At 38.3% G+C, this 21,556-nt stretch overlaps 1 protein-coding gene across 1 annotated transcript in view; it reads left to right on the forward strand.

Annotated features, from left to right (window-relative positions):
• Nucleotides 1–16,296, forward strand: part of POC1B (POC1 centriolar protein B) — a 107,857-nt gene extending 91,561 nt beyond the window's left edge. Inside the window, exons 11-12 of the mRNA XM_007449114.1 lie at nucleotides 11,514–11,732; nucleotides 15,141–16,296. Coding sequence (XP_007449176.1) covers nucleotides 11,514–11,732; nucleotides 15,141–15,245 — 324 coding nt within the window. The 3' untranslated portion in view covers nucleotides 15,246–16,296. The remainder of the gene's footprint in view (nucleotides 1–11,513; nucleotides 11,733–15,140) is intronic.
• The last annotated feature ends 5,260 nt before the right edge of the window (nucleotides 16,297–21,556 follow it).

Genomic DNA, 21,556 nt, shown 5'->3' on the forward strand with positions numbered 1-21,556 from the left:
GGTAGTATAGTCATTTTGACAATATTGATTCTTCCAGTCCAAGAACACGGTATATCTCTCCATCTGTTTGTGTCATCTTTGATTTCTTTCATCAGCATCTTATAGTTTTCAGAGTACAGGCCTTTTGCCTCCTCGAGAGTGAAGTGGTGCCAGTGATTAGTTCTGACTTGCCAGCCCAGACAGTTGAGTGGGTAAGTAGGAAGGGTAGTAGAAGGGGGAGAGAAGAGGCGAGGAAGAAAGAGAATAAATATAATGCATGAACTTCCATATGAAATTGGGCACCACAGTATCTTGAATGTTTCATTGTTAATGATATAAATAGTAGTAGTTTACATGTGTAGACCTTGATTACATTGTTGAATGGTTAATTTCCCAATAAAAATTTACTTGCAAATGCCACAATTTTCACTTTCTGTTGATGCGTTAAAAGCATTCTCTAATGTGACAAGTGAAACTTTATGCATTAAAATTAATCATGGCATTTAAACAACTGTTAAGAGTCGTTTGTCCCCAGAATGTGACAGGTTTTATATATAGCTCTCAGGACTACCAAAGTGTTTGCATCAGTCAACTCTGTATTTTTCACTCCATTATATATGTTCAGAGGGAAAGTGGAGCCTTTTAACCTGTAGAGATAAGGATTTCTTAGCCACACACATTCATTCTGTGCACTTGGTGAGGCTGTATTTCCCATCTTTGAGATGGCAACCATGAGTTTATCCAAGGAGAACTTAAGCGTGGTAACTGCCCTGCCATCCATTTGAAGGAATTGGTTCCCTGGAGAACTGTAAGCTCCATGAAGGAAGGTACCATATCTGATTTGTTCTTTGCTGTAGCTTTAATGCCTACGTATAGGAGGCCTTCATTTGCTGAATCAATCAATGAATGTTATTGTTACCCTGCTGTACTTCAAGTGTCTGCAAAAAAAGTAAGAGGTAAGGGAACATGTGTGATTTCTTCTTTTTATGGACTTCCAAAGCATTTGTTATTTTCTTACAGTCATTTGCTTGTGTTTCTTGCTTATTCACTGCCAGTATGTGCCAGGCACTGCAAGGTATCCCGGCCTTGCTCTGTCTTAATTCTTTCCCCATAATAGAGACTCCTCCTTGATTGCCGGTATCACATTGTACTCACATTTAACATTGGTAAATGCTTAGTATAATGTCAGTGTTCAGTAAGCATTCACCCAAAAAATGAATATTAGCAACTCTGAAGTAGGAGAGGACCTCAATGTATTGGGAGCAAGCAGGTACTGCAGCCTCACTTGCTAGACTTGAAATAACCCAGAATCTTAAACATATTTTTTTCCCTTTTCATTTTTTTTTAAATTTTATGAATGAGAGCATTGAAACTTCCCCAAGCTGTGCATCTTGCTCTTTTCCTGTACAAACAGGAAGCAAAGGCAGGCTTGGTCGGTGGGAAAGAATCTGCTAATATCTAGGTCCAAATAGCTTTGAGAGACCAGAGAACAGATCTGTCAGTTGGCTAATGTGGGATGGAGATCTCGTACTTTTTTTCTCTCTGCCCATACCCTTTTCCCTTTTCTATTCATCTTTATGTGTCATATGATAGTATATATATATATACATACATACATATATATATATATATATCCCAAACAAGAAAACTTTTGTTAAGGTTACTGGGATCTTTTCCTGCCTAGACTGTCTACAGCCTTAAATCTTTCTTTGCCCATTTCCTATTGCCCTTTCTTCACTAACCACCCTGACTGCAATCCCCCAGGGTTCGATGGCCGATTTGTTAATTAGATTGAGGCCTTTTCCCACGAAGGGCCGGAGCTGCTAGTACAATTAGTTATATTTGCGTCCATGTGTGTACATACTTAGGTATGTTGTGATCCGTGTAAAAAAGACTGTCCTGGTCATAGAGAATTTGGTTTCCGTCTGTGAGAACGGTGATAAACTCTGCATGTGAGTGGTTAACATATTCAAAAATATTTACGTTTCTGCTAAATCCAGGGGGTACAGTGGTCAGAAGAGTAGGCATAGCACAGTCTAGTGAGGGAGACAGACAACAGAGAAGGAAAAGACAACTCTGATCAGTTACGGAAGCAGACATCAGGAGGCCATGGTAGCCAGTAGACAGACCACCTTTGTTAGGGTGGTCAGGGACTACTTTTCTGAAGATGTGACAATTAAGCTGAAATTTGGAGATCAAAAAAGATTCAGTCATGCTAGGAGGGCAGAGAAGGTTAAAAAAAAAAAAGTCTGTCTTTTGAGTAGGAATTATTTATTTTAGGGTGAGGATGGCTGTGCACGGCCATCCATACAATGTCCCCAGTCAATGAGGTGGCTGCCTAGGACCAGGAATGCAGACTGTGATTGTGAGACAGGACTTCTTGGTGAATTCTTCAGATATTCCATACTCACTTTTACACTGCTTTCATTTCAGTGTTTGCCACCAGCCAATAGCTGGGGACCCAGGTAGATAAGTGCTGTAGGTTGTTTTCTAAGTTCCCTTAGCTCAGGACAAGAATAAGTAGGTCATAGGTGCTTCTGGGCCCAGCTAATGAGTGGCATTAAAAATCCTTTATGTGAACCTGTTCTGTGATCTATGATTGCTAGGAGTTTTGCTTCTGAACATTTCAAGGACAGTTTTAGATTTCATTCATCACACAGAGTTAAGTAATTCAAAGTGTTAGTAATGGGATTCTTCGGGGGATGTGGATTTTAATGAGTGCTTTCTGCCCAAAAAAGTCATTTTCATTCAGGTATTTTAGGCTCAGACCCTAATATTGTCAGGTATATCACAAAGGTGGAAAACTGGGGGTACAGAGCATAACTGCTCAGAGACCAGGATGGTTTTGGAGATAAACATAGGCTGGTATGCAACAAAACAAAAGTAGAAAAGGGAAAGTACCAAATGACTGAAGGTACCAGAACATAAGCTTTAGGAAAGCAGAGTCTTGGGGCCTGCCACCCACTGCTGGGTCCTCACCACTGAGAACTGCAACTCACACAGAGCGAGGCTCCAGAAGTATTTGTCAAGTGAACAAACAAAAGAACCTGAGCAGATCCACTAGGAGTACTAAGATGTATTTTATGCATATTTTAAAATAAGCTTGAACTGGGGGCGGTGGATTTTGAGTTTGTTTTTATTATTTTCAACAAATGATGAATTAGTTAGATTATGACAGAAGGAAATTTGAAAGTTTTCATCTTCCTAAAAATGGTTGGGGAGATCGTGGAGAACAGTGGCTTTGATCCCAAGGTTACAATACCCAGAGTGCTTTGGCATCTCTTAGATCTATAATTGGTTATGTTTCATACACCTTTCCTACCTGTGTGAACTTGGGCAAGTTATTTCGTCTCTATCTCTATTTCCTAGTTTGAAAAATGATAGTAGAACAGAACATACCTGATAGGGTTATTGTGAAGATTAAACCAGTTAACATACGTAAAGTGCTTGAAACAATGCCAAGTACACAGTAAGCTCTGTACTTGATGATTGTCACCATCATCATCACCACCACCACCGCCATCATCATTAGAAGTACACTTGCCATATTTGAGGTACCTTCTGTCTGGAACTCTCATATGCCAGTGACAACCAGGAATTGAAAAACTGATTAAAATTTTAAAAAATTCTGTGATTTCTGTGATGCATATATTTGGATTCTTTGTTTTTAAAATAGCTTTAATGAGATAATTCACATACTAGAAAACTCGCCATTTTAAAGTGTACAATTTAATGATTTTTAGAATGTTCACAGAGTTGTGCAACCATCACCGCTGTCTAATTTTAGAATATTTAATCACTCCAAAAATAATTTTAGAGTATTTTCATCACCCACATACCCATTACCGACCTCTGCCCATTCTTCCTTCCTCCCAGCCCCTGGCAACTACTAATCTCAGTCTGTCTTCCTGTATTTGTCTATTCTGACTATTTCATACATATGAAATCACATAATATGTGGCCTTTGTGTATGGCTTCTTTAACTCAGCCAACTGTTTACAAGGTTCATCGTGTTGTAGCATGTATCAGTACTTCATTATTTTTTTGTGGGTAACTGATATCCATTGTAAGGATAATACCACATTTTGTTTTTCCATTAATTATCACAACATTCTGATGTATATAGGTTGTTTCCATTTTATTGGCTATTCTAAATAATGCTGCTGTGTATTCATGTACAAGTTTTATGTGGATATATGTAAAGGATGTCATTTCTCTTGAGCATATACCAAGGAGTGGAATCACTGGGTCATAGTAATTCAGTGTTTAACGTTTTGAGGAATTTTTCCAAACTGTTTTCCAAAGTGACTGCATCATTTTACAATCCCACCAGCAATGTATGAGGATTCGAGTTTCTCTACATCTTCACCAACACTTGTTATATTCTTTCTTTTTTATTTTAGTCATCCTAATGGGTATGAATTGGTATCTCATTGTGGTTTTGATTTGCATTTCCCTGATAACTAATGACATTGAGCGCCTTTTTATGTGCTTATTGGCCATTTGTGTATCATCTTCTTTAGAGAAATGTCTATTCAAATGCTTTGATCATTTTTAATTGGGTTGTCTTTTTTTTTTTTTTTTTTTTTTTTTGCGGTACGCGGGCCTCTCACTGTTGTGGCCTCTCCGTTGTGGAGCACAGGCTCCGGACGCGCAGGCTCTGCGGCCATGGCTCACGGGCCCAGCCAGTCCGCGGCATGTGGGATCTTCCTGGACCGGGGCACAAACCCATGTCCCCTGCATCGGCAGGCAGACTCTCAACCACTGCGCCACCAGGGAAGCCCCTGAGTTGTCTTTTTATTGTTGAGTTGTAAGAGTTCTTTATATGTTCTCATACAAGTCTCTTATCAAACACATGATTTGCAAATATTTTCCCCAATTCTGTGAGATTTGTTCCCACTTTCTTGTTACCTACTTTTAAAAAATATTTATTTGGCTACGCTGGGTCTTAGTTGAGACATGCGAGATCTTCTTTGCTGCATGCAGGGTCTTCATTGTGGCATGCAAACTCTTAGTTACGGCACGTGGTATATAGCCGCCTGACCAGGGATCGAACCCGGGCCCCCTGCATTGGGAGCATGGAGTCTTAGCCACTGGACCACTGGGAAGTCCCTCTTGTTGTCTTTTGAAGCACAAAAGTTTTATGTTTTGATAAAGTCCAATTTGTTATTTATTTTTTCATTTGTAGTTTGGTACTGTATCTAAGAAGCTTCAGTCTAATCCAAGGTGAGGAAAATTTATTCCTATGTTGTCTACTAAGATCTGTATTGTTTTAGCTCCTGTAGTTAACTTTATGATCCATTTTGAGTTAATCCTGTACATGGTGTGAGGTAGGGGCCCAAATCCCTTCTTTTGAATTTAAAAACACAGTTTCTTGAAAAACACTATTATTTTCCATTAAATTATCTTGGCAACCGTGTCAAAAATCAATTGACCGTATATGGAAAGGTCTATCTATTCCATTGATCTATATGTCTGTCCTTATGCCATTCTCATGCTGTCTTGATTACTGTAGTTTTGTAGTGAATTTTGAAACTGCAAAATGTAAGTCTTGAACTGTGTCCTTCAATATTATTTTGGCTCTTCTGGGTTCCTTGCATTTCTATATGCCTTTTAAGACCAGCATGTCAATTTCTTTTGAACAGGCAGCTGGGATTTTGATGGGGATTGTATTGAACCTGTATATATCAATTTGGGGAATATTGCCATCTTAACAATATTAAGTCTTACGTTCCATGAACATGGGGTATGGAATGTCTTTTCATTTATTTAGGTCTTTAATTTCTTTCATTGATGGTTTATTTGTAATTTTTGGTATATAAGCCTTGCACTGTTTGTTATATTTATTCCTAAACATTTTATTCTTTTTGATGCTCATGTAGACTGAGTTGTTTTCTTAATTTTATTTTTAGATTTTTATTGCTATATGTTTGGAGGGCTTATTTGTTTTACTGAGGTAAAATATATGTATCATAAAATTGACCATTTTAACCATTTTTAAGTGTACAGTTCCCTGGCATTAAGTATTCACAATGTTATGTACCCATCACCACTGTTTTGAGATCTTTGTCATAATTTCAAACAGAAACTCTGTCCTCATTAAGCAGTGGGTACATAAGCTCCATGTTTCTTCTCCCCTCCAGCTCGTGGTAACCTGTACTTTCTCTCTGAATTTGCGTATTCCAGGTACCTCATATTAGTGGAATCATATGGTATTTTCTTTTGTGTCTTGTTTTCACTTAGTATGTTTTCATGGTTCATCCATGTTGTAGCATGTAGTAGAATTCTACTTTTATGGTTAAATAATATTCAATTGTATGTGTGTACCACATTTTGTTTATACATTTATCTGTTGATTGGTACTGGGTTGTTTTTATCTTTTGACTATTGTGAATAATGCCACTATGAATATTGGTGTACAAGTATCTGTTCAAGTCCTTGCTTTCAGTTCTTGTGGGTATATACTCAGGAGTGGAACTGCTAGATTGTATGCTAATTCTGTGTTGTAACCTTTTGAGGAATAGCCAAACTGTTTTCCACATCAGGTGACCATTTTATATTCCCACAGCAATGCATGAGGGTTCCAATTTCTCCACTAATGCTTATTATTTTCATTTTTAAAAGTAAATCGTTTTTTATTTTTTATTTTATATTGGGGTATAATTGATTTACAGTGTTGTGTTTCAGGTGTACAGCAAAGTGATTCAGCCATATATATATATATATATATATATATATCCATTCTTTTTCAGATTCTTTTCCCATATACGTTTTTATAGAATATTGAGTAGAATTCCCTGTGCTATAAGTAGGTCCTTGTTGATTATCTACTTTATATATAGTAGTGTGTAGATGTTAATCCAAAACTCCTAATTTATCCCTCCCCCTGACCTTTCCCCTCTGGTAACCATAAGTTTGTCTTCAAAGTCTGTGAGTCTGTTTCTCTTTTGTAAATAAGTTCATTTGTATCATCCTTTTAGATTCCACATATAAGTGATATCATATATTTATCCTTCTCTGTCTGACTTACTTCACTTAGTATGATAATCTTTAGGTACATCCATGTTGCTGCAAATAGCATTATTTCATTCTTTTTTACATCTGAGTAATATCTCTAAGTATATATGTACCACATCTTCTTTATCCATTCATTTGTCAGTGAACATTTAGGTTGCTTCCATGTCCTGGCTATTGTAAATAGTGCTGCAGTGAACAATGGGGTGCATGTATATTTTCGAATTATGGTTTTCTCCAGATATATGCCCAGGAGTGGCAATGCTGGATCATATGGCAGTTCTGTTTTTAGTTGTTTTTTTTTTTTTTTTTTGCAGTACGCGGGCCTCTCACTGTTGTGGCCTCTCCCGTTGCGGAGCACAGGCTCCGGACATGCAGGTTCAGTGGCCATGGCTCACGGGCCCAGCCGCTCCGCAGCATGTGGGATCCACCCAGACTGGGTCACGAACCCGTGCCCCTGCATCGGCAGGTGGACTGTCAACCACTGCGCCACCAGGGAAGCCCTGTTTTTAGTTTTTTAAGGAACCTCTATACTGTTCGATTTTTTAGAATAGTTTCAGAAAGGCAGGTATTAACTCTTCTCTAAATGCTTGATAGAATTCACCTGTGAAGCCATCTGATTCTGGACTTTTGTTTGTTGGAAGATTTTTAATCACAGTTTCAATTTCAGTACTTGTGATTGGTCTGTATATATTTTCTATTTCTTTCTGGTTCAGTCTTAGAATATTATACCTAAGAATTTTTCCATTTCTTCTAGGTTGCCCATTTTATCGGTATAGAACTGCTTGTAGTAGTCTCTTATGATCCTTTGTATTTCTGTGGTGTCTGTTGTAACTTCTTTTTCATTTCAAATTTTATTGATTTGAGGCCTCTCCTTTTTTTTCCTTATGAGTCTGGCTGAAGGTTTATCAATGTTATTTATCTTTTCAAAGAACCAGCTTTTAGTTTCATTGATCTTTTCTATTGTTTTGTCTCTATTTTTTATTTCTCCTCTGATCTTTATTTCTTTCCTTGTACTAAGTTTGGGTTTTGTCTCTTGTTCTTTCTCTAGTTGCTTTAGGTGTAAGGTTAGGTTTATTTGAGATTTTCCTTGTTTCTTGAGGTAAGACTGTATCACTGTAAATTTCTCTCTTAGAACTGCTTTTGCTGCATCCCATAGGTTTTGGAACATCGTGCTTTCATTTTCATTTGTCTCTAGGTATTTATTGATTTCCTCAGTGATCCATTGGTTATTTAGTAGCATATTGTTTAGCCTCCACTTGTTTGTGTTTTTTAGTTTTTTTCCTTGTAGTTGATTTCTAATCTCATAGTGTTGTGGTCAAAAAAGATCCTTGATATGACTTCCATTTTCTTAAATATACCAAGGTTTGCTTTGTGGCCCAGCATGTAATCTATCCTGGAGAATGTTCCATACGCACTTGAGAAGAATGTTCTGCTGCTTTTGAATGGAATGCACTATAAATATCAATTAAGTCTATGTGGTCTAATGTGTCATTTAAGACCTATGTTTCCTTATTGATTTTCTGTCTGGATCTGTCCATTGATGTAAGTGGGGTGTTAAAGACCCCCCCCCATTATTGTGTTACTGTCAGTTTCTCTTTTTATGGCTGTTAGTGTTTGCCTTATATATTGAGATGCTCCTATGTTGGGTGCATATATATTTCATTTGTTATACCTTCTTCAGATTGATCCCTTGATCATCATGTACTGCCCTTCTTTGTCTCTTGTAACAGTCTTTATTTTAAAGTCTGTTTCTTCTGATATGAGTATTGCTACTCCAGCTTTCTTTTGATTTCCATTTGCATGGAATACCTTTTTCCATTCCCTCACTTTCAGTCTCTATGTGTCCCTAGATCTGAAGTGGGTCTCTTGTAGACAGCATATATACGGGTCTTGTTTTTGTATCTATTCAGCCAGTCTATGTCTTTTGGTTTGAACATTAAATTCGTTTATGTTTAAGGTAATTATCTATATGTATGTTCTTATCGCCATTTTGTTAATTATTTTGGATATGTTTTTCTAGGTCTTTTTTCTTCCCTTCCTCTTTTGTTCTCTTGTGATTTGATGACTAACTTTAGTGTTGTGTTGGGATTGCTTTTTCTTTTGTGTCTCTGTGTATCTATTGTGGATTTTCAGTTTCCAGTTACCGTGAGGTTTTGATATAGGCATATATATATATAATCATCTCACAAGATTGTTTCAAGTTGCTGGTCTCTTAATTTCAAATGCATTTCCAATATATCCTGCATTTGTACTCTCCTCGTGATTGCTGGTTTTGATATCATATTTGTATGTGGACGACTTCTTACCATTACGTCTGCCTTTATCAGTGAGCTTTCCCATTCGTAATTTTCTCATTTCTAGTTGTGGCCTTTTCTTTTCTGCCTAGAGAAGTTCCTTTAGCATATGTCATAAAGCTGGTCTGGTGATGTTGAATTCTCTTAGCTTTTGCTCGTCTGTAAAGCTTTTGATTTCTCCCTTGAATCTGAATGAGAGCCTTGCTGGGTAGAGTATTCTTGGTTGTAGGTTTTTCCCTTTCATCACTATAAATATATCATGCCACTCCCTTCTGGCCTGCAGAGTTTCTGCTGAAAAGTCAGCTGATAACCTTATGGGGATTCCCTTGTATGTTACATGTTGCTTTTCCCTTGTTGCTTTTAGTATTTTCTCCTTGCCTTGAATTTTTGTCAATTTGATTAATGTGTGTCTTCTTGTGTTCTTCCTTGGGTTTATCCTGTATGGGACTCTGTGCTTCCTGGACTTGGGTGACTGTTTCCTTTCCCATGTTTGGTAAGTTTTTGGCTATTATCTCTTCAAATATTTTCTCAGGCCCTTTCTCTCTCTCTCTTCTCCTTCTGGGACCCCTATAATGTGAATGTTGGTGTGTTTAATGTTGTTCCAGAGGTCTCTGAGAGTGTCCTTATTTCTGTTCATTCTTTTTTCTTTAATATGTTCCATGACAGTCATCTCCACCAATGTCTTCCAGCTCACTTGTTATTCTGCCTCATTTATTCTGCTAATTGAGTCCTTCTAGAGTATTTTTCATTTCAATTATTGTATTGTTCACCTCTTTGATTTTTTAAATCTTCTAGCTCTTTTTTAAACATTTCTTGTATCTTCTCAGTCTGTGCCTCCATTCTTTTTTGTGAGATCTTGGATCGTCTTTACTGTCATTACTCTTTTTTTTCAGGAAGATTGTCTATCTCCACTTCACTTAGTCGTTCTTCTGGGGTTTTACCTTGTTCCTTTTTCTGGAACATATTTACCTGCCTTTTTGTTTTATCTAACTTCCTGTGTTTGCAGTCTCTGTTTCTGAGGCTGCAGGTTTGTAGTTCCTCTACCTTCTGGTGTCTGCACCCTGGTGGCTGAGGTTGGTCCAGGGTGCTATGCAGGTTTCCTGGTGGGAGGGACTGGTGCCTGCCCACTGATGGGTGGAGCTGCATCTTTTCCCACTGGTGGGCAAGGCCATGTCAAGGGGTGTGTTTAGAGATGGCGGTGGGCTCAGGATGACTTTAGGCAGCCTGTCTGCTGATGGGTGGTGTTGTGTTCCCACCCTGTTGGTTGTTTGGCCTGTGGCATCCCAGCACTGGAGCCTGCAGGTTGTTAGGTGGGGCCAGGTCTCAGTGCCAAAATGGCAACCTTCAGGAGAGCTCATGCTGATGAATATTCCCCGGGGCCTCCACCACCGTCGTCCTTGTCCCCACAGTGAGCCACACTCAACCCCCGCCTCCCCAGGAGACCCTCCAAGACCCACAGGTAGGTCTGGCCCAGGCTCCTGTGAGGTCACTGCTTTGCCCTGCATCTCAGTGCACATGAAACCTTGTGTGGGCCCGCCAGGAGTGGAGTCTCCGTTTCCCCCAGTCCTGTGGAGCTCCTGCACTCTAGCCCCGCTGGCCTTCAAAGCCAAATGCTCTGGGGGCTCCTTTCCTCCTGTGGGAAAACCTCTGTGATATAATTATTTTTCAGTTTGTGGGTCACCCATCTGGTGGTTATGGGATTTGATTATACTGTGAATGCACCCCTCCTACTGTCTTGTGTGGCTTCTTCTTTGTCTTTGGATGTAGAGTATCTTTTTGGTAGGTTCTCATCTTTTTTTCGATTGTTGTTCAGCAGTTAGCTGTGATTTTGGTGTTTTCATGAGGGGAGGTAAGCTCAAGTCCTTCTACTCTGCCGTCTTGTCTCCTCCCCATAGAAATCAAATAATACTCATCTTAATGGATGTGACTTTTTAAAAATCAAGAATTAGCATGTAACCACCTTTTTAATGGTAGAACACCTGATCTTTCAGACAGATACATACAATTTTATTGAAAAAAAATCAAGGAAAATTGTGAATTTCGTCCATCCTTTTTTAGCCTTTTTTTCCTTCTTATAATTGTAATTTCCATAATTTGCTATAGTTGAAGATGAACAATTAAATGAAAGCTGGGCTTTTAAACGAGGAATGTTGAAAACTTTAATATATATCATTTTAAAGTTTGGAAAATATAACTCTTCCTATCTTTTCTATGGTGTCAAAGACAACGGAAACCACTGTTCGTACTCTACCAGACAAGGGTGAAGAGATCTGCGGATATTTCCTGAACCCTTCTTTAACGTCATCAGAATGTTCACCTACAACCTTGAAAAAGAAAACAGAAGAAATGAGTGACCTCCCTTCTGAGAGTCAACGAAGCATACCGCTCGCTGTGACCGACGCGTTAGAGCATATTATGGAACAGCTCAATGTTTTGACACAGGTGGGTTGGCACGCTTTTCACTTGGTCGTAAGAAGTACAAAATCCTAGTTACAGAAGGTTGCAGAACTAGCAGACTAGCAGAGCAGGGAGAAAATTTTTTTTCTTAGCAAGACAAGCTCAAAGGTGGTAGTTAATATAGCAGCGCCTGCTGTGCTGAGCTGCTCTAAACCTTATGGAGGCAAAGTCAGAGCCCATGCACACATATACACATATGTATGTGTGCACACACACACTGTACTCTATCTTGCATCTGAGGCCCACAAGCAAATAGGGAGACCTTGTACTTCGTGCTACAAATGTATTATTTGATTTTGGACAGTAATGTTTTGCCCTAAGAATTCTTGATGCCATGTATTCAGATTTGGACATTATCAAAGAAATATTTAGGGCAATAAGAAAAATGTATTGGGATTAATCATTTCGGTTAGAATGAAATATTGGCAGTGCTTTAGTTTTTCACTCTGAAGAAGTTCTCTCTGTCCAATGTTCAACTTCCCTCATTCCAAAGCTCCTTATGTTGATGCTCTGTTCTTCTGGAGGTGAGGTTTCCACATTCCCCTTTTAGAATATTACCCAGTCCTTTGATGCCAGTATACTTTTGCAAGAAGGGATACCATGGATCTTAATATATCAAAGGTCTTCCAACTCTTGGTCAGGAAATACAGATGTCATTTAATGGAAGCGGTGTATTAAGATGGATACATCAGAGGTTGCCCTTCCAGCTCTGCTCAGTGTTTCCTTTGAAGAATTCTTATTGTTCCTCTTTGATAAACAGAATGAGGATACTAATAGAATGAGGATCCAGAGCAGACACTGTCCTAAATTATACAGAAAGAGGCCATAATGTGAACTAGAGAAGACGTCAGTTACTTTTGCAGAATAAATATTTCAAGTTGAAATTGCTCATGCATAGAAATCATCTAATTATTCTTCTCAACCCTGGCTGTACATTATAATCGCCGGGGCAGTTAAGAATCATCCGGATGTCCAGAGAATTCAAGGCCCTGGCATCGGACTTTTAAGGTTCCATTTTGGGTTAAGAGCCAGTAATTAAAATTTTTACCCTTTAGATAACATCTCAGGGCCTTGGAGTTAAGGGATGTGGATGTGGGTCGTGACAAATTGTGGGAAGCTTGTGAGACCTTGGAGTCGTAAGATCTGTTCAATCAAAATCATAGGAAAATCATCAATTTTTGCTTTGCAGTATTGTGCTAGAGGTGACTTTGTATTTATCGGACTTCCCTTTCCTTTAAAAGGCAGTTTTTCTCTCAGCTTCATGCCAGCTTTAGCTTTGGTTGGCCTGTTTCCCGGGGCCCTGGCTTCCTCACCTGCACTGTCACATTGGGTGGCAAGTCCTCTTTAGGGTCTTTCCATCTTCTACTGTCAGCTTCGTGACTCATTTTGCCTTCTTTTTTCCTGATTTAAGGTTAAAATGGATCACTTTAAACTTTATTGAAAGTCTGTAATTTAATTTTTAAGGACTGACTTTCCTTCAAATATGAAAAGTTAAAAGCAGGCACAGCACACTTGCAAAATGGGAACAGTGTGAATCTGTGGGCAAATAACAAGTAAAATAAACACATTCAGATTCACTTTAATTACAGATGACTGAACATCTCCTAACCCAGTGGCAGTGCTTATAATTCAGTACAGATTGTAGTATCACTTTCTCATTATAACTTTTAAGATGGCTGGTAGGTAAGTGGAGTTAACCAGTGTTGAAGGTGTTGATAATACACACACATATCAAAAGCTTTTGCATCTTACATTGTGATAAGTATCAGGCAAAATGCTTGGCACATAGTAGGCACTCAAGAAATAGTAGAAAGTATTATCAGCATTGCCGTTAATTTCAATGAATCATGATCTATAGTATGGAATATGAGAGCAAAAACTATTAGATAATGTTTTTTTTTTTTTAACTGATTACCTTCAGAGGCTGGTAGGGAATCAATTCATTATTTTGAAACTTGTCAACTAAAGTAACCAAGCATTTATTATGCTGCTTTTCCTATATGAACTGTACTACCAGGTAACCAAATAATATATGAGAGAAGTGTCTTGTATAAATTATCCCAACTAATACATTTTTTAAGTGATGGAATTAGAAAATCACTGGCAATCTCTAAGAATCGATAGATCTAGGCATTAAGTAGCTACTAACAACACAGAAAAAGAAGCAAATGTTATTATTGTGCCCTCAAAAGAAAGAATAGTCTTACCGAGGGATCTAACCTGAGTCTTACCAAGCCTTTGAATCCAGCTTCCAATGTACATAAAATACAGAGGGTAGAAGAACAGATGAAACTGTACCCAGAGTACGCAGTCCCTAAAATCCAGACTGGTAGAGGCGCTGCAGGTCAAATGGCCTGAACCTGTCCAAAGACAAATTATAAAGAAAATAAATGGAGAGAGTAGGGATCTGTAGATTAAAAGACTTTAAAGGACATCAAATCTTGAAAATGGGTAAGATATAGTGTCTAGGGATGTACACTTGAAAGACAAAACCATAAAGACATGCAGAAAAGTGATTATTAGAATTGTCAGAATAGGGGCTGTTATGGGGGAAGGTGCAGGCAAGGCACTCTGGGGTGCCTGGCAGGGTTCTAGTTCTTGACCTGGGTGTTGGTCATAAGGGTGCTTTTTCTCGTGAGAGTTCATTAAGTGCCACATGTTTTTTGTGTAACTTCCTGAATCTATTTTATCATATAGTTTTTTTAAAAGATAAAAGACTGAAGATGAAGCAGTCTATCACAATTAGATTTAAAAGTAGTCCTCACTTATGAGCTGAAGGAGTTAGAAGATCTAAGATTCATGAAGTTCTGTGTGCCAGGTACTAGCTTAAGCATTTTACACGCCGTATTTCATTTAGTCAGTCTTCCTAACAACCCTATGAGTTGCTGTCATATTCTGGGTGCAGAAAGGGGTAGCAGTCATTATATTTTCAAAGTAAGCTAGGTATCCAGCCGTCTAGGGTAATATAGGTATGGTCCGTCATGGATTGATTGTGACAGAAGGACCAGTGATGCCATTTAAGTAGCGGTGGGGTTCTGTGGCATTCCATCCCCACCTCCCACATTCCATGTCACCTGTGACACTACCTAACATGCCTCATGTGGCCTCTTCTCTGGCAGCGATGCTTTAGAAGATCAGACTTCAGAATTGCCTACAGAGTTTACTCCGTTTTCCTCAGATGGTTCCTTTTTTTTCTTTTCCTCAAACTGCTTGACAGTGCTTTGCCTTGTGTTAGGGCACAGAAGCGGGGCAAGTTCTGGGGTTCATTTCTGAGCCAACCTCCTGGCAAAAGGGTGGCATTCCAGTTCTGAAAAAGATCAATGCTGAGATTATCATCATCATCCTCACCACCAGGTCACTAGGCATTGATTATTTTGTCCTCCTTTTTTGCAGACTGTTTCAATCCTGGAGCAGCGACTGACTTTGACAGAGGATAAGCTGAAAGACTGCCTTGAAAATCAGCAAAGGCTTTTCAATGCTATCCAACAGAAAAGTTGAATAGAAAGATATGAGCAGAGGCACGAGAAATGAACACATGTACATGTAGGAAGGTAGTACAAGATGCCTTACGCAACACAACCATGTGCTAATTATCCTGGCATTTCTTAAAAGGGTGAGCAACAAAAGGCAGAAAAGGCATAATTAAGGACTAATTTAAACACACAAATCAATGCCGAGGACTAATTCAAATCATTATCATTTAATGATTGCAGTAATAAAGTGATACGCATTCAAGTGGCTCTGTATTTTCCCCCATATTATTTGAAATGTCAGTTTTCATTAATAGTCCAAATCCTGCCAGTAAAGTAATCAAATCTCTGTATGTATTTCACTGTTATTTCAAATTGACCATGTTCAGGCAATTCCTTAAACAACCAGTGTACTACTTTAGTGTAAACAGTACCCTTGGGGTGAAATAATTCACTTACCTCTAAAATAGCATTTTGTATGCAGAGAATGAATTAATGATCTGATTTGTATTTCTTTCCGTTAAAAAAAAAAATTTATTCTTTACCTATGCCTTGAAAAGATGATCTCATACAACTCCCAAACCGCAGAATTTCCACAGCAAGAATACACTTATTTTAATTAGCAACAGCACATACAGGACATACCGCAGGGGGTTTCTATTTAATTTATGGTATACATTGTTTGTTTATTCTTTGACCAACCTGAAAGAAAATGAAGAGTTAGAAATATGTAAAGTGCACGAATCTGCTTCCGTAGATGAATGCACTGAATGATTTGGGTTGTATCCAAACCTGTGATCTCAGTTTACGAAGATTAAGTTCGTGCAGAATCCTCAAAACCCAGAACGATGCAACAGCAATATTTAAAAATATACACACATGTATGTTCACATTCTTCAGAAATGTTTAGAGTGATTTTGTAGCTGAATATAAGTACTTTAAAAGAACATTTGCATCGTCTTCCTATTTTTTTTTTAATGAATTGTGATTTGAAACAAAATGAAAATGAGCCAGGCATTCTAAAGGATCTTGGTTTTAAATTAAGAATTTTATCTTAAACAAAATAAGAGATTAAATTGAAAAAAACAATTTAGTTTGCATTTCTGTTAACCTATATCTAGAACAGAAGGTAGGAGAAGGCAGTCCACATTTATGACGCCTGTAGGCATATCATGGGGAAAATACTGTCTATGCTTTGGAAAAGAAAAAAGTCCTATTTATCTAGGAGTCTATATTTAGAAATTTCTCAAAGCAATTTTGATTGAGGTGATTTTGTTTTATCATCTCGTGTGTTTTAAGTGACTTTTTAGATAACACTAAGTGGCACTGTATTTTTATAACCTCACTGAGAAGACTAAGAAATGAAATGTCATACCAATTTTTGTCTACTTTTTTAATGCTTCAAACAATAAAGACATTTTACCTTTAAAAAAGTTGTTTCTTTTTAAATGATTAAAATCTAGAAATGCTAAACCTCTTATCTAGCTCACTCAACTTTAACCTTCATAACAATCTCCTGGAGTTGTCAAAACAGTTCCGGCCCTTTGCCCCGGGTTTATGATTCACTAGGTCTGGTCTGGTGAGGCCCAATAATCTGCATCTCTAACAAGCTCATAGGAGATTTAATGCTGTTGGCCTCAGGCCCACACTTTAGAAACCACTGACCAGCTATAGCCACTTCCTGCAACATGGTATTGCTACACCTTTTACAGTCATAGAACTTTATAAGTGATATAAAAACAGTGATGATGTAAGTTTAAAAGCCTTGACACCTTTTCAGGAGGGTTATTTTGTAAGCCCCCCCAGCACCTCTTTTATGCTTTTGAGGCTTCTTTTCGTCAGATGCCAGCCTCTCATCTGTCCTAGCTGCATGTTCACTGCATGATCAACATCTCCACTTGGACGACATGGCAGGCAGCCTCTGAATATGTCCAAAGCCAAACTCTGCTGCGCCTCACCCCCACCCACAGCCAGCTCCTCCCCTCATCTTCCCATCTCCATAAATGGCAACTTCCTTCAAGGCGCTCAGGCTGAAGACCTCAGAGTTATCTTTAAATCCTTGGTCTCACTCTCCACTCCCATTCCTTCAGCAAATCTCATGAGAACATATGAAACACCTGATCATTTCTCACACCTCCATCAGCCACCAAAACCCAGGCCACCATCATCTCTTAGCTGGACGTCTACAGTGCCTCTTAACTGTCTCCCACTGTCACCCTTGTACAGCAGGCCACAGTGGTTCTTGAAAAGCCTGAGTTCATACCATATGACCCAGCAATCCCACTACTGGGCATATACCCTGAGAAAACGGTAATTCAAAAAGAGTCACGTACCACAATTTTCACTGCAGCTCTATTTACAATAGCCAGGACATGGAAGCAACCTAAGTGTCCATCGACAGATGAATGGATACAGAAGATGTGGCACATACATACAATGGAATATTACTCAGCCATAAAAAGAAACGAAATTGAGTTATTTGTAGTGAGGTGGATGGACCTAAAGTCTGTCATACAGAGTGAAGTAAGTCAGAAAGAGAAAAACAAATACCATATGCTAACACATATATATGGAATCTAAAAAAAAAAAAAATTGGTTCTGAAGAACCCAGGGGCAGGACGGGAATAAAGACACAGATGTAGAGAATGGACTTGAGGACACGGGGAGGGGGAAGGGTAAGCTGGGATGAAGTGAGAGAGTGGCATGGACATATATACACTACCAAACGTAAAACAGATAGCTAGTGGGAAGCAGCCGCATAGCACAGGGAGATCAGCTCGGTGCTTTGTGACCACCTAGAGGGGTGGGATAGGGAGGGTGGGAGGGAGACGCAAGAGGGAGGAGATATGGGGCTATATGTATATGTATAGCTGATTCACCTTGTTATAAAGCAGAAACTAACACACCATTGTAAAGCAATTATACTCCAATAAAGGTGTTAAAAAAAAAAAAAAAAGAGAGAGAAAAGCCTGAGTTCAAACATGTGGCTCTTCAGCTCCAAACCCTTCAGGACTTCCCATCTTAGAGTAAAAGCCCAAGACTTGACAGTAGTGATGTGCTCCTAACCTCTTCACCTTAGACCTCCCCTCCCCCTTGGGGGTCACCCTTACTCACTGCCCTCTGGCAGCAGTGGCCTGCTTCCCTTTGTAGAAGCAAAATGGTTCCCACCTAAGGACATCTGTACTTGAGGGCATTTGTACTTGCCATTTCCTCTGCCTGGAGCTCTGTCCCCAGGTATCCCTCGTAACATTCCAGCCCTGCTCACATTCTGCCTCTTCAGAGGTGCTCTTCCTAACCAGCCTATATGGAATAGTAACCCTCCATTCACTCCCTCTGGTATATAGCTCTGGTACAACATAGGTTGCAACACAGTTACAGTCCTGCCTCTTCCACTGTGAACTGACCTTCTCAAAAACCAAGCATTGTCACCTTCATATTCCCCATCTACCACAGTACCTCGTTCATAGGAGGAGCTCAACAGATAGGTGTCCAAAAAAAATGCTCAACCTAAAAGTTGAGAATTATGTTTTATCCAGTGGACTTACTGAGGACTTAAGCCCAAGATACAGCTTCTCAGATAGCTCTGAGGGATTATTTCCAAAGAGGTCAAGATGGGAGCCAGGATATAAAGGAGTTTTGCAAACAAAACAATACAAACAAACAAAACAAACGAACAAAAACAGGTAGTCAGAACATCAAAAGATTACTGTTAGAGAAAAACCAGACATCTCAAGTTAATGAATTTTAGCACTTTTCCATGTATGGGAAGATGCAAGAGTCTGGGCTTATTGAAATTATTCCGTTGATATGCACCTTAACTATATAGGGCCAGTATCCTGTTTTTCTCCATCCTGAATTCCCCTCAGGGTGCACAGTTGGTGGCTGCAGCATCCTTTGTTTACTGAAATGCTGGTAACATTCTATGTCCACAACGTTTCCTCTTGGTCATAAATTCAGCCAACGTTTGGGAGGCATTTAATGACCAATTTTGTCCCACAGTGCTAGGAAGGCTCATTCCTAGATCAGGCAAAGATTGTGTGATAGGCTATTCAATCCGCTCATTTTTTGAATTAGGGCTATTGATCTTCTAAAATTCTCTGGATCAGCTGTCTTACTAGACTATTATGATCCAGGTAATGTTTTCCTTTGTTGCTTCTTCCCATATCTAGAGTTGCACTATTACAATTATTCTATGTAGAGCTATATATGATCAAATACCTCAAGACTTTTAGCCATCATTAATCTTGTCAGAGGCCTGGTTACACATTGGGTAGTGCAAGAGATAACAATCCTATAAAATAGAATAAGTAATATAGCTAGTAACATTAATAAGGTCATAGTACAGCAGAGAGAGACACAAGGTATAAATAATTTGAAAAAAACAAGAGAGCAAATTAAAACAATGATTAGTATAACTAGTTATAATCTGGTTGCAGTAAGCCATCAAGTCCACAGGGGAGGCACCTGGAGAAGCCAAATTCTGGAAGAATCAGGTAGAAAAAGCTAAATGTTTCATAATCATTTACAAAAGTATACTTTATAAACTTGTTGCAGGTCACAGGGTAAGAGGAAAGATTTTCTGGAAAAGATTAAAAGGCAGTATATTTCAGAAGAGAGTCATAAAATTGTCTTATGTATCAGTTCATTCAGTCCCATGTAACTAATTCCTGTTGATCTGGATGAACTCATCAGGTTTTTTCATTAGAGTTTTAAAATTTCCTACCCAGTTCAGTTGTATGATATAAAAGTTATCAGAAACCTTAATTTGTCAAAGTCCTTTTTATGAATCTTCCTGAAGATCCTCATTTTATAAAATCAGAGTAAAACAATGATTGTTTTTAAATGACAAAGACTTAAAATGGTATTGTTAAAGATCTGATTACAATGCAATTGACAAGAAACTTGGGATATTTTTGTGACATACAACATTTTGAGATAATAAATAGAATTATGACTGATAACATAACAGGACATATCAGAATTTTAGGAATTTCATATAAATTTTGGAATATCTATATTAATGACATATACCCATACAATATAACCTAAAGTTTGTCTCCAATCATTTAACAATGCTTCAAGTAATTTAACATACCAAATAAGCTTAATTAGTTTAACATTTCTCTAAGGTGCCTCAGGGTTCCTCTGAGGCATCCCAGAGTTAGCTGGAGGTCAAAAAGAACTTCAATTAAATTTGATATTTGAGAAGTCTGTCAAAAATACCAAAAAGGTTTCAAGACACTTGGTCAAACAGGATCGTAGGTCACTGTGAAACAATACTTATTTAAGGTAAGTGACAAAATATTTCAAAAGCAAATACAAATCACTTAAAGGTAAAGGAACACAATCAAAAGCAGTATTCCAAGAAAAATTTGTTCTCTTAACAAAGAGAGGAACCAAATCCAGTCCTGCACCAGCCCACTTTTAACAAAATCCATTTACCTAATTAAATTTAATCTCAGCCTAACCATGCACAAAACTACTTTTCAGGGCTCCCTTTCCATAAACCTTTCATGACTTTCTGAGTCCATATGAGTTTGTCGTATTTTTCCATCAAGAACCAGCTCTAGAACAAAAATCACTCTTTTCACTTAACAAAAGGTATTTGCATTCCTCATACCTTCTTTTACTGAAGACACACATCCTATTTTCCTTGCATACTGAAATGTTTCCCTCACTTTTGGTAGCTTTAACTACGTGTTACCATTTTAACCCTTAAAAACCTTAATCTCTAGCAAAAACTGACAAGCAGCAAGTAATTGTGAACTCTCTGTCATACCAGCATTTCCTGATTGGAATAATCCATAACCTCCAGAAACATACATCTTCTCATAGCATAATTTCCTTCCTCTTTCCCTCTCATAAGGATACAAAGGTAGGTAATTTTAGACCTGCCTAGCATTTAATGTTCCAGTATTTTATCTTATTTGAAATGACTTTGATATTCAATGATTTCCCATCATTTAACTTAGCAAAACTCAAGTTACCAGAAATCTGGAGAAACTATTTTAGACAGACATACCCCAAATATAATTCCTAAGGAGTTCACCTGAAAACTCATTTACTTTTGTTTTACAAGTTATGAAACTATACCAAGTTAATTTTTTCTTCTTGCTGACAAACTCTCCAACAGAAATAACATGACCTTACTGACCTTCAGTTAACCTAGGTACAATAAAAGACATGTCTATATGATAAACCAACAAGCCTAAGCTAGCTTTAATACCAGATATTAACTTAATATTGGATATTTCTTAGATCATGTGAACCTCAAATTCATTCTGACCAGTTTCTTTTATATTTAGAAATATTTTATTTGTAAAGTGCTTACTTTCAAGT

Source organism: Lipotes vexillifer, unplaced genomic scaffold, assembly GCF_000442215.2.
Source record: "Lipotes vexillifer unplaced genomic scaffold, Lipotes_vexillifer_v1.1 scaffold415, whole genome shotgun sequence".
In the NCBI taxonomy this organism is placed as follows: Eukaryota; Metazoa; Chordata; class Mammalia; order Artiodactyla; family Lipotidae; genus Lipotes; species Lipotes vexillifer.